At 30.9% G+C, this 14123-nt stretch overlaps 3 protein-coding genes across 5 annotated transcripts; 2 read left to right on the top strand and 1 right to left on the bottom strand.

The window, feature by feature from the left end:
• Positions 1-2362: 2362 nt before the first annotated feature.
• Polr3I (RNA polymerase III subunit I) lies at positions 2363-3996 on the top strand. Its single transcript, XM_023157934.2, has 4 exons — positions 2363-2501; positions 2553-2664; positions 2715-2867; positions 3716-3996. Exons 1-4 carry the CDS (start codon positions 2494-2496, stop codon positions 3836-3838), a joined length of 396 nt encoding a protein of 131 aa, XP_023013702.1. The 5' UTR covers positions 2363-2493; the 3' UTR covers positions 3839-3996.
• Positions 3997-4458: 462 nt separating this feature from the next.
• Positions 4459-8356, bottom strand: DENR (density-regulated protein). 3 transcript variants are annotated; one of them, XM_023157931.2, is made up of 5 exons: positions 8228-8356; positions 8061-8157; positions 7758-8007; positions 4739-4878; positions 4459-4685 (listed from the first exon to the last, which is right to left on the bottom strand). In XM_023157931.2, exons 2-5 carry the CDS (start codon positions 8154-8156, stop codon positions 4641-4643), a joined length of 531 nt encoding a protein of 176 aa, XP_023013699.1. In that variant the 5' UTR covers position 8157; positions 8228-8356; the 3' UTR covers positions 4459-4640. The 3 variants fall into 3 exon arrangements, with proteins under 3 accessions (XP_023013699.1, XP_023013700.1, XP_023013701.1); XM_023157932.2 differs by having other exon boundaries at positions 8061-8170; positions 8228-8253; XM_023157933.2 differs by having other exon boundaries at positions 8213-8231.
• A 147-nt stretch (positions 8357-8503) lies between these two features.
• Positions 8504-10144, top strand: LOC141486024 (uncharacterized). The gene has a single exon (XM_074183769.1). It carries the CDS (start codon positions 9267-9269, stop codon positions 10044-10046), a length of 780 nt encoding a protein of 259 aa, XP_074039870.1. The 5' UTR covers positions 8504-9266; the 3' UTR covers positions 10047-10144.
• Positions 10145-14123: the final 3979 nt, after the last annotated feature.

Below are 14123 nucleotides of genomic sequence, written 5' to 3'. Positions count from 1 at the left end.
AATCAGTTGGACCATAAAACAGTGGCGGTTGGTTTAGTTGATAATCGGAGGGATATTATATATTTATAAAATAAATCATTTCAGGTGAAAATGTATTCTGTTCAAATAGTTCGTACAAGAAATCTGATTTATTATTAATGATTATGGAAATGAGGCCAGTTTTTCTACCATCTACTAGATTTTTATTTATGTATAGTTTTATAATAAAACGCGTGGTTCACTGGGTTAAAAATAAATCATTTCAAATGAACTAATTCATAACAATGATAAATGTTAATTTCAAAAGTAATGAACTTTGCTTCATAAAATCAGATGAAGAAATTTGTGATTCATTCTAAGATTTGATGAACAAGTGGTACGGTTTGTGAGGTCCGATATAAAGATTTTTCGATTAGAAATCATCAATATTTATAATTACGGTTGAGGTTTGATATTATATGTGATTTCTTTCAAATTTGGTAACTGCGGGTCTTTGTGGACCGACATTATGTTTTTTTTTCAATAATTCATGCTGACGAATTCTATAACTACGAAAAATCATTAATGTAAATGGAAAAATCTGTATTAAAAAATGATAAATATGTTTTTCATATGTGTGCCATAGGTCATATTCATTTTGTGATCAACAGATTAAAAAGCTTTCTGCTCAATGTTCAGTTTGGCTAATCAAACAGGTGTTTTAATATCATTAGACTGGACTTTATCGCAAAACAGTTTTCGCCAATTGATATTAAATTATTTGGTTAGTATTTCTGAATAACATCTCCCTGTCATTCTGGTATATTGGCAGTTAAGGTTGTGTAAACATTATGTTGCTATTTTTAGTATTAATTTTATTGTATATGCATTAGTATTGAACTAAAATTTTTGTTTGTTTTTTTGTTATATCCATGTAATTAGGCTAATCAGCCTGTTTGGATGAATAAATAAATAAATAAATAGTTATTTTTGTGCAACCGGTTTTAAATCTGTTATTGCTCACTTAACAACTAATTTACGTCACAGAAAGAAAATGATTTCAGTTTTGTTTTTCTTTCTTTGTACGAGGCTCTCGAGTTGCATACAGACAATATTCAATAAGAAATGAGGGTTGTCATTTTTTAACCTCTTTTTGGTTGGGATATGTCAAATAATGAAATAATATAAACCTAGTTTCAAAAACTTTATTTATAAGAATAAGATCAAAAAAATGATCATTAAAAACATCAAAAATATCCCCTTTCATAATGTCGGTTCACAAAAACCCCCAGATACCAATTTTGAATGAAATCACAGAATAATATCAAACCTCAATCGTAGTTATAAATATTCATGATTTCTAATCGAAAATTTTTTATATCGGACCTCACAAACCGTACCGCTTGTTTATTAAATCTGAGAATGAATCACAAAGTTCTTCATCTGATTTGATGAAGCAAAGTTCATTACTTTTGAAATTATCATTTATCATTGTTATGAATTAGTTCATTTGAAATGATTTATTTTTAACCCAGTGAACCACGCATTTTATTATAAAACTATACATAAATAAAAATCTAGTAGATGGTAGAAAAACTGGCCTCATTTCCATAATCATTATTAATAAATCAGATTTCCTGTAGGAACTATATGAACAGAATACATTTTCACCTGAAATGATTTATTTTAAATATATATAATATCCCTCCGATTATCAACTAAACCAACCGCCACTGTTTTATGGTCCAACTGATTTCAAATGTAAACAAACTTTCCATAACATCTCATTACCCGCCACCCCCCTCGCCCATAAGTTGTACAGAAAAGGATAGTCCGATAACTGCTTCAAAATACATGTATTGTATTGGTATAGGCCATAGGCACCGTATAGGCATGACAACTCTATGTCTCATTATTACTCTGGGAATAATAATAAGAGGACTAGTCTACAAGCTCAAGCAGTTAAAAGGCGTTCTCGATTAGTGTTTGGTATAATCATCAGTTAACGTAGGGCTGACAGCAGGGTAAAAAGTAATTGTTTCTAGTATGATTAGCGCAAAGCGATGTCCAATAAATTGATAATCCACATACTGTTCTCCAAAAAATAACCACTAATAGTCTTTCGAGTCGAGGTCATGTGTTTGTTCGACGAGACGGCCGGCATATCTGTCAGAGGCGGCTTCAGATTCGTTACAATATTTATTTTATAAATATATAATATCCCACCGATTATCAACTAAACCAACCGCCACTGTTTTATGGTCCAACTTTCTTCCCGTAAACAAACAAAGTTATGCTGCCTTTATTGTAAGGATGGAAAAGGCCTCTCTATTGTCACTCTGAGTTATTATTATTCTGGGTAATTTCTCCCAGAGAAATCTTCTTCTTTATTTATGTGGTACATTGCATTTCGGATTCTTGAAAACTTAGGTTATGATTATAATTTATTTTTAGTTTTAATAAGGGGATGACGTCTGAATAATATAAACAAACTTTCGAAGCTTGTAATCTGAATTTAACCAAACATTTTACACTATGGAGATGTAAGTATATATTAGCATTTCAGAACAATGTTTTTGATTAATTTTTTTTAGAGTGAAGGGTAATTCGGCTACATTGAGTAATTTTGAAGTTCTAAAACATTTACAAAAAGTGAAAAGCAGTAAAATGAAACCCAACGGCCAACTTGCTACCATTACATATGAGGTTTGAGCATTTATATTGAGGTGTACATGTACTGAGTCATATATTTTCAGACTATTCGCTACTTGGAGGAAACACCATGTAGTCAGGAAACTCCGGAGAGTATTAAGGAATGTGTGAAGGCATTGGCCCCCTTTAATCTAAGTAAGACTGAGATATTGATGATTATTAACTCTCCTCCTACATCAGCTCTAGAAATTCAGTTGGTAAGTAACTACTGAAAAATTTGAGAATTTACTGTTTCTACACAAGAAAACTGTTAACATAGCTTTATTTCAAAGAACTTTATAGAATTCCAAACACTAATACTTTCATATAACTTCCTGACTGCTCTTTGATCATGACTAAAGTTCTGTTTTAAACAAGGGAAGATACATCAAAAAAACTTTTTAAGGAAATAGGTGGATGGGTGAAGAAAAATTGTTTGAAAGTTGCATTCATAAAGTACTAACGATAGCTCCTCTTACTTCAAGCAGTTGTAGAATTTAGAGTACGAAAAACTTGAAATTTCGATGATCATACATCGATCAAACTTTTGACATGGTCTAAGCCTACACACATTAAAAATCTAATTTGTTCGAGATTACAATATTCAATATCCATTTGGAGTACTGCAACAAAATCTGTTTTGAAAACCATGAAATGTATTTATCAGTTACCATTTCTAGAGGTCAATACACATCTGTTGATGACAAGTAATAGTTAATTAAAAATTGATTTTGCAATAGAATACCAGATTTAAGTGAATCATTCCTTGGAATTTATATTGAAATTTCCATTGGATTTGACTGAATAATTTATTTTATATATTTTTTTATGATTTTTTTATTCCCTGTATACATATGTTTTTTGGGATTATCGAAGTTATTATTATCAGTAAATTATATTCACATTAGAAATTGACCAGTAAAACGTGATTAGGATCCAACTGAAAGTTCACCTTAAATATCAGAATGGAAATTGTTGACACTGTTCCAATGTGTAGAAAAAGCATATTAAAAAAAACACTGCATGGATTTTCACTATGATTAATAATTCCACTATGCTATTACAGTTAATCGAAGAAAGTGAAGAAAGATTAACAGAAGAACAAGTAGAAAACATGTTGGAAATTATTGCAAAGTGCTTCCCCCATATTAAAAACCAAAATGATGAAGACGAAGAAGAACCAGAATAACAGTTATCAAGATAAATATAATCAACTGTGATATCACCTGTTTTTTGTGAAATGGTATTGAAAGTACTTTTTTTTTGTTAATGATCAAAATGTTTTACTTATGTCTTCAAGAAATGAAGTTGTTTCATTAAGGAATAAATTGGAAGGGGACTTTTTTACATGATTATATTAATATAGTCAATCCAAATAATTCAGTTAGAAACTTGTGATGCACTGTTGAGAACCTTTGGTGTAGTAATGAATATTACTGGAGTTTTATCCCAACACCAAACCGTTATTTTAACACCTCGACATGTGTTTCGATCACCAAGTGATCATCTTCAAGAGGAAGATCAAACAGTTTCATCATTATATATGTAAAAAAGGCACGGAGTTCTTGTACGTGTTCACGATATAAATTTTTCAGTAATAGAACTGATACACTGAAGTAATGTGTTTTATTCAAGACCAACCAAATATATTTCAGACAGATGAGTTTACTGTTTGTATTGTGTAATAAAATATAAGTACTCTTAACTGAACAGATAAAATATAAAAGACGTACTCTCAAATACGCCTTATTGAGGGATCAAAACAATTCTTTTTCTTATCCAATAAAAGGAGAAAGAGAAAAACAGAAATATTTCAAAGCTTATGTAATGTACATTATACCAAGTCTTGCATGGAATATATTTTTTTTCCAGTTACATGCTTCATTAAATTATTATGAATGTCAACTAAAGTCGATATCTGCAGATAAGAACATTTTCCCACTGTACAATCTTCCTAAGTTATAACTTACAAGTACAGTATGATTAGCACATTATCTCTTTTGATCTCCTAAATCTTCAATGAAGTCTTCGTCAATCTGAAACGAAAAAAGTGATGAGGACCTGAAAGACTAAGAATTGAATTGAATACCTCTGGCCACTTTTCTGGTATAATGTCAAATAAATCGTCTTTCACGTCTCCTTGTATAACAATTTCATCGTCACCTGTTACAGACGATCCACAGGCAAATCTAGTACCAAAAAATTTTGCAGCTACCTTCAAGTCAATATCTAGAATTTGAAAAATATAAGCAGTGTGAGTAAATATTCCTTTTAAAAGCTCATGCTAATTAAAAATAATTATTATACTTGGTGCTTTGGTCTACTACGACACCTTAATAAAATCAAAGGTTCACAAGTAAGTTGGTTCTGTTGGCAGTATTACAAAATTAAACCAGAAATGAATGTGAAATCAAATTTATATAGCTTTCGAAAAGTTAAGGGATTATAACTAATTATCATTTCACAACCGATTTCATGTTTGTAATTTTGTAGTATGTGTAATGATTCAATTAAAAGAAAGCTGAATTAATCAATTGTATTCATTTGTAGAAACAAACAAAGAAGTACATTTGAGTTGATGGAAGAATACACATATCATCAATAAAATAAGCGATTAACCATAAAAACGAGGGTCTACGTCAGTTTCTTAGATTTTGAGGCTAATTGATGACATATTACAGTTTACATTGTTTATTGAAACCTTGTTACTGTTTCAATTCCATTACACTGCACAAATAGTTGCTTTTACAACTAATAAACTATAGGTATTTTATATTTCATAGTAAGTGAATTCTATATGGTAATAATGAATGATAAGTAATTGCTCTCACTAATGTTCCCCATACTGAAATATTTAGATTGATAATCAGAGTAGAAACATGGAATATAAAAAAATCTTTAGAGACTAATTATTGAAGTGCTGACGAATTTTATTAAATTGACCCAAAATCGTAACATGGTGTTTTCCCTATTAGTGAATTTCAAAAATAAAAGGAATTCTTTATCAAAATGTCTGGTTGTTCACAACACTAACCACTAAATTGAGAGAAGAATATTTGTTAAAAGAGATTGCTTTTGTGGAAAAAAGAATTTTGGATCTTTATATACAAAAAATGTGGGAAACTTCTGAAGAAAGGAATCAAGTCAAATAAAGATGTGTATATCATGCACTGAAGTTTCTCTTAGACACAATCTGAAAAACTCTTTTCAAACAACTACTTTCAAATGAAATTGAATTACACTAAAGAAAAAGTCCTTTCGAAAGAAAAATTTCATATAAGCGTCGAATTGAAAAGATTAAATGGGTGCTGATGCGGCGTTGAAGACGGGTGTTTCGGACTCTAAACTTCGAAAAGTATACCTTAAGGAGTAAAACTTCAAATTAATATTCTTCCATATATCAGATTGTGTTGTGTTCTTGTAAATAATTCATTTATTTAATTGATACACAAAAAATACATAAAACAGGAATAAAACACTAACGAAGAGACAGATATAAAGACAGTAATTGCAGTACATAAAGTAAAGATTGTATATAAAATAGCATCTAAGTGACTCAACACTTGTGTTATTCTGTAATACCAATTGATATAAAATTACAATTGTGCACAGGTAGTTAGGAAACAATTTATTGGCAGTGAATCTATTTGTGTTCTTTCTAATATTTTGATAAATTCAAAATAATTTTCAAAGATTAACTTGTTTGATTCTATAGAGGTTTTATAATTTTTAATTTATCCTTAGTGGTAGAATATTAAATTTTAGGTAGTGTGTAAGTTAAAAAGCGATGAAAAATATTTTTATCAAATTTTGGAGTGGGTAGCAATTCGTTTGTTGTACTTCTAGTGAAATGAAATGTGGGAACATAATTACGAAATGTTATGTTTTTGAATGCATTAATACATAAACTATGAAAGTATAATGTTCGAATATTACTAAGATCTGAAAATATAAGAGTGTGATATGATCTTTTTTCTCAAGATCATTTTCAGAATATAGATCTATATTATGTTCAGTATTACTTTATAGCTGGTAAAATTTATACATTAGCTGTCTCACTTTTTTGTCAGATACTCAACACGATTGTTCTATTTTAAATTATTGTCAATAATTATGCCCAAATACTTGACCTTGTTTATTTCTTTGATTTCCTCCCTCATACTTGGAACTTTAATATTAGAGAAATGTGGTCTGTTTGCTGATGTTATACAGAAAGCAAGATAGTGGGTTTTACTAGCGTTTAATGAAATACGATACATACTCAACCACAAGTTTCTTAACTTCTGAGAGTTGTCGTTCATATGGGGGCGACAGCTGATTAACGGAAAAAACAGATTTTTAACAGATTTATGAGAATAACTATATCATCAATGTATGATATAATTTTTGCTTTTACTTTCAAACAGAGAAGAGAATTTATGTGGGCTTGAAAAAGTATTGGACCAAGAACGGAATGTGTATTTATATCTGTTTCGATTCCATAACAATGTTTGGAGCAGAAATTGAATGGGGAAAAATTATTTTTTTATAATTTAATGCTGATATGAAAGTGTTGTTTTGAAAGAAAAGCTTTTTCTTTCAGGTTGTGTTCAACAGAAACTTCTATGCATGATCTACACATCTTTGTAAAGAGTTAATTTTGAACTTATTAGCTTTCTTTGAAACTCTCCTATATTTTTTGTATGAAGATAGAAAAGTAGAAAGCTAAACGTTTTCTCAGGGAATGTTAACCATAATATAGTTTAGAGTTCATAATGTAACAATATATTAACCATAATCTAAAAAAAGTTCCCAATTAAAATATTTTAACAATTGGTTGTATTCAATGTAGTTTCAGACAACTTATTTAACGTGTTAATTAGTATTGGAAATGTGTTATCATTAGAAGAAAGTACCATATATATGTTAATAATAGATAATTAAAAATTTTGAATAGGTTCAGAATGAATCATTTTAAGAGTTTTTAATACGCGAAGTGAGTTTCAACTTTTGAGTGACGTATCTCTGATGGTAGACTGGGGCACTAAGGTTTGACTTCAGATTTGTGATCAGTAGACAAATATGTGTATTTTCTGCAATCACCAAAATGTACATAAAAATGACCGTACCAAAACTACTTAATCCAGTAACTACGGTGACTGACTTCTTTTTGCCCCTTGGAGCCCTAGAAACACAAACTTGTTTCGGAACATCCTCCTTTTTCTTTGTTTTGATCATTCCTTTTCCACCTCGTTTTTGCCTTTTCTTTTCCTCTTCCACTGGATTGTCATCTCCAATTTTAACTTTTTCAAATTCTGATGGTAAATATCTTTCTAGCCATTGCTTACATTTATCATATTCTGGATAATATTCGCAGTACTAAATAAAATTAATATATTAAAATTTGCTAAGTGAAATCCACGTTTACCAACCTCTATGGGCATAGAACAATTACCGCAATAAACTACTTGAATTGGATAAGTTACACCATCCCTTGGGCCAAGTTGCAGTTTATCTGCTACCGACATTCTAAAAAATATTACTTTAAATTTAATAATGAATAATACAAATAATGTTCAGGTACGTATTTCCTTCTAACCTCAATTTCTTGCGATATCAATTACTGTAACTGGGAACTGTCAAATTGATTATACGCACTTGCGGCTTTGCCCACGAGGTGGAGATGTTACTAATTAAGTATCCTCACAAAACAAAAATATGTTCTGTGGTATCGTACACATAGAAGATCCTCTATGAAATTGTTCGAATAACAGACAAAGATACTTACAAATTTTTGAAAGTTTCTCTTGAACCTGATTTGTCGATTATTTTTTTTGTTCGACAAATTTGAATAGGTTCGTTTTAATCTCTAGATTTGGTTTGAACTCTACCAAAACGTAAGTAGTTTCAACCTAACATTTGAGAATTGGTTTCGGTCAAAGATAAGCTGGACTTCGAAATTATCTCGTTAAACGGTGATATACAAATATTGATACTAGTTACACTTCGGGTTGGGGTTTAAACTCGGGTAAATACTTGCCCGAGTTGGAGAGCTTTTTGGCATGATGAGGAAGACAGGCCAAATAACTTTAATTTATGGAGTAATGAGTATTCAATTCTTCCCAGAATATCCAAACAATCTATTGAAATATTGTTTCTACAAATAATATGTCTATTGGAGCATCCAACCAATTGAGGAGAATTTTATTATTACCCTAAACTAGCTGAAAACGTTTTTGTTCTTTAGAAACTGGAGCTTGAGTGTTATTTAATTGTAGCATCACACTTTAGAGGGATATTGTGACAAACGAAATTTATAAAATGGTCGAAATCGGAATCACGTATAAACCCAGTTCAATCTTTAGCGAAAACCTGAGTTGAAACCCAATTTCAAGCACTGAACCTCAATGTTAAATCAAGTTCAGTGGTTTTAATCGTCAGGTGAAAACTGAACGGAATTCATATAACTGGCTCCGAAAACATTTCTGACAACACTGGACGTTGAGATACCAACACTTGCTCTGAAGATCTAAAATCTCTGTAGGTTCTGTTGGGAGAATTTGAATTTCATAGTTTATAATTATTGCTAGCCAGAAAATAAATGGCTTTGTAATTTATTCAGACACAAAAATTTAAAAATGAGTTTAAGTAAATTTGAATCGGAATTGTTAACAGAATGGTTGTCTGAAATGCAAAGTAATGAAGCTAAATACAAAGAGCCTATATTGGACATAAGATGTAGCATTTTGCTTAAGGAAGTTTGCAGCATGCTCAGGCAAGATATTCATGTGTTCGTTTTTTCCATTAATATTCTTGAAGAATACATATCCAGGAAAACTCAAATGCAACAAGATATAAATGACCCAGCCCTCACCCTTATGGCTACAGTATTCATATCAAGTAAATACATAGGGGATCAGGATCTGAAATCCAAATACATTGAATCCGTCTTGAGAAAAATATCGGGCCAAAGAGTAAGTTCCAAAACGCTCAAATTGAAAGAAATGGAAATCCTCAAAGTACTAGACAATTGTTTACCTTTGGTGAATGATGTGGACGATTTGAACACATTCATTGTAAAATTTGAGAAAGAGAGCAAGATTAAAGCCACTATAATTCCCTTATGTATGGACATCCTTGAAATGTTATATTTGACAAGGAACCAATGGTTCTTCGAACTAAAAGTTCTCTATACCAATAATAATGAGGCCTTAAGTGTTTTCAAAAGATTGATGAAAAATAGACTTTATTTACCAATGGGAATATTACTGTATGTTTTTAATCACACTTTGTATACTCATAGCTTTGATGTGAGTGAGATAACTAATGATCTTTCAGTGCATTCACAAATACACGTTGACCACCTAAATGCATTGGTGTCTAAAATTCATGATGTTATTGGACAAATACCTGTTTAATGATTGAAAATTCATGGTTTGATTATTTTAATTTGTATTGAAAATTAAAGTTTATAAATTACAAGTTTTAAATTTTGAGAATATATTTTTGAGGTGGATTTATGCATATGTCTCATGTTGTGAATTTTAATAGGTAGTTGTACATTATTGTTTTCAATTATAATAAATATCTAACGAGAATTTTCATGAAATAAGAGTAATGCATTGATGAAACTTAAATGAGCATTTCTCGTGAGCTTATTATTTTTTATTGAATAGTCAAAAATGTGCAAACTGTTTTAGAAGTGTACCCCAAGAGTATCATATTCAATTAAAATTCTATTAAATCATTGAATATTTTGGTATCAAACTTGTGTGAAATGCAGACACCAACAATAAAAAAATTGTTAAATTTGTAAGCAAATAAAAAAACTTACCAAAGTAATGACCTATACAACGAATCTTAATAGATGAATATCAGGAAAATATTTGCATTCTCTCTGATTTATTCATCAGCGTAAAGAAGTGAATAGGTGAATGATAACACCTGATATAAACCTAATTTGATTAGTAATACAAGATTGTTAAACTATTGCGCAACACAGTCACATCTAACTTGCTCCCAAAATGCAAAGTGCTATACCCTGCCAATTCAATTTCGTAAATTCTTTTTAAATCCAAAATAAAAAAATGGTTATTAGAGACTCCAATAATCAAAATATTCGAATTGGTTGATATAGAAAACAATTAGTTGAAATATATATTATATCAATTTTGCTCTTACAGTTTGAATCCAGTGTTTCATATAAAAACTTGAATCCAGCTTTATCATATTTTATTCTAATAAATTTTTGTGTATGAATTAGCCATTAAAACATAAAGTAAAAAACAATGTTTCCCCATACAGGAATGATAAGTAAAAATCAAGTACACTTGTTAGTCTACTCAAATTTTAAATGAAAATTTGAAAAAATAACATGAAAAAAATTAACATAATGAAAAATTAACTATCATTGAAGCTCTTAGCTTCATAAAAAAAGTATAAATGCTCCCTTTCCTGCAAGACACTTCAATGAAGTGAGGGACACGTGAGAATCATTGTATTTGTGCTAGGTGAAAGCATAGGTGCGTCGACATTGAACCGTTTAATGACCAGTCGGTATTCCCAGCTTGATTAATCAGTGTGTACAGGGGGCTTCTAGATGAAAACGTACAATAACGTTTATGTGACATAACAATTCCAAATCAAAATATGACCACAACTATCAAACTTGAACTGCTTGTTTCTTACATCTTTTCTGGTACCTGATAGGTGAGACTCCATATTTTCCCTTGGTGAGAAAACCTCATTTTCTTCACCGTCAAAATATAAAAGTATAATCTACAGTGGCATAAAAGAGTCGATTTGGTTCGTAGATCAATGACTCCTACCGGTCTCATCCAGTCTCTCATCTCTTAGTTTTTTTTTTTGGAATATTTCTACTTTCTGGTTATCGTCTGTCCATTTTGCGCGTTTTATTAGCCTAGGTATTTTCGTGTCCATCTCTTCCAGAAGACATCAGAGCAAGCATTTGAGATTTTTGACATTCTTTTCAAATAACTTCATCACATAAATCAGATGTGCATGCTCTTTCTTAAATATCATGAAGCCAAGCAGAAAATGGTTAAGTGTAAGAAATCCAGATTGTTTGGATGGGCACGTGAATTAGTGGTCGAGAATTTACAGTATTTTCAGCTTTTGCGAACAAGGTTTCGGTTTTCAGTGATTGTGTGAACAGAGCTTCTGCAATTATTATAATAATATTTTCAGTAGCTCCATGTTATTTCGTTTCAGTATCACAAAATATTTCAACTGGTTTGTGGCACTCAATTTTCAGACAGCAAAAACAGAACTTTTTAACAATTATTGTTTTCCAAATTTTCAACAAGTATTGTTTTCCACCGTGTTTCCACATCATCAGACTTCAAAACAGAAAAAGGACTTCTTCGTGCTCACCACAACAGTAAGAACACTTATATTATTTGACGACTTCTTCAGTATACAGTAATGCCTCTATTTTTTTGAAAGAAGTCCACCCCTTTTCATAATCTAGATAAATGATATATTCTATTACCTTTTACCAACTACAGTAATCTGCTTTGCCGACGACATCACAATGTTGCAATCAAATTCTGATATCTCAAATTTACCTGTAAATGCCAATGAAACTGAAGACAAAACAGAATACTGATTTACATCCAACAAACTGAAACTTAACAGGAAAAAAACTCAGAAAATAATTATATCTTCCAATATCAGGGTGACAACCAAAGCTCAAGGCAAATTATTAGGTATAATTATAGATGATTCGCTTTGATGGGAATAATATATTGACCATCTCTATAAAAAACTCTCGACACAGTTGTTTCTACTTTGCCAAATGAAAAAAACATTGAGCCATAAAACTCTTCTCACTTCGTATTTTATTGTCACCTTTCAAATGGGATACTCCTTTGGCTTTTTGCTTGCAGAAAAAAGCCGTCAGAATTATAGCTGGAGCTTCATTCGACGCACACTTTCAACCACTTTTAACCGTGTATGTTGATTTTCTACTTACTGTTAGAGATATATAAAAACAAAATACTACTCTCCAAATACTCAGATCATCATAATTATGAAACTGGAAAAGCGGGACCACTCAGACATCCAAGATTTAGACTTGAAAATGTCATTACAAATTCTTTGAACATAAAATTATTCAACAAACTTCCATATAATGTGACTGAATTAAGTTTTAAATTGTTCAAAAGGAAAATCAAAGAGTACCTTATATACAAAATTGTTTTTATTCTGTCCTATATTTCATGCAAAGTACACATTCGGACTAAATAGACCGGCGATATGCCTAATTATTTACATATACATCTATTTATATATTTGAGAAATCTTTATTTTTATAATTCGATTCATTTAATGCTGCTTTTATATTGTTTACTCTATTTGCACACCAATTTGTACCAACTGTTTATGACTTGTCACAAATGTATATTCATAACGTGATCAAATAAAAATCTTTCCATCTATCTATCTACCTTCCGATGGTTTTCAGCTCCCAGATTATTCAATTCATCTGCTTCCAATTTAGCTTTTTTCAGTTGTGTTCCAGCTGCAACATCTTCATTTCATTCTCGATCAATTCCTGCTTTTTCTCCCTCTCCAAGTCCTGCTTATCCTTTTCTGCTAACCATTTCTTTTGAAGACCTAGACATACCTGGGACTTTTTTAAAGAATCAACTGAAGTTTTTCCTGGACCATAAGACATTTCCTGCCAGCTTGATTTTGGCGATAACATCAACTTGAAAATTTTGAATTTTTGATGAAAATAATACAGAATCACAATATTCTAAGTATTCCATCACCTCTTGAACCAAAACCTCTGGGCCGTATGAAATCATCTAGGAGACTTCTTTATGCACCAGCTCCAGCTCGTTTTGGACTGCAGTTTCTTTTTCCATCCATAGCTAATATTTATTTTCGAAAGACCAAAATGTTTTGCATAACAACTTTAAATCCGCTTTTATCATATATTAATCAGAAGGATTTAATTGACATATAACAACTCAAAGTCAAAATATAACCACAACAACAACTACAACTATCAAATTTCAAATTACTTGATTATAATATTTTCTTTTTTTGTACTCAGTGTGACGCCACCGTGACAAAAACAATTCTAGCTGTCAGCAGTAAATTGGCGCGGTGGTAGTGCGCCTGACTCACGATCAAAAGGTCAAGACTTAACTACCTCGACTAGATCTTTTTCTTGAGATAATTTATCTAGTTGAAGTTGGGATGATTCTGCAACATTACATGACTGACAGACTGTGAATAGCCGTAATGTTCCCCAGAGTTATTAACATTGCCTACCCAGAACAAAAAGCTAAGTCAATGTAAATTGTTTAAAATTGTGTTACCCACATACAGGCTTACCCTTTGTGGGTTTCTATGTTCATTCATATATTTTGCTTTGTCCAGAATTATTTTCTATGTTTGTATATTTCTTCATAATTGTTATAGTTGACTTTTTGTGTTTTCTGGTGTTACTATTATCTTGGGGA

The sequence above is a fragment of the Leptinotarsa decemlineata genome, unplaced genomic scaffold, assembly GCF_025532065.1.
Source record: "Leptinotarsa decemlineata unplaced genomic scaffold, Ldec_3_MD MMD2_P_RNA_scaffold_2, whole genome shotgun sequence".
Taxonomy (NCBI): Eukaryota; Metazoa; Arthropoda; class Insecta; order Coleoptera; family Chrysomelidae; genus Leptinotarsa; species Leptinotarsa decemlineata.
The sequence above is the reverse complement of the archived record's forward strand: the minus strand, read 5'-3'. Positions and strand labels throughout refer to the sequence as shown.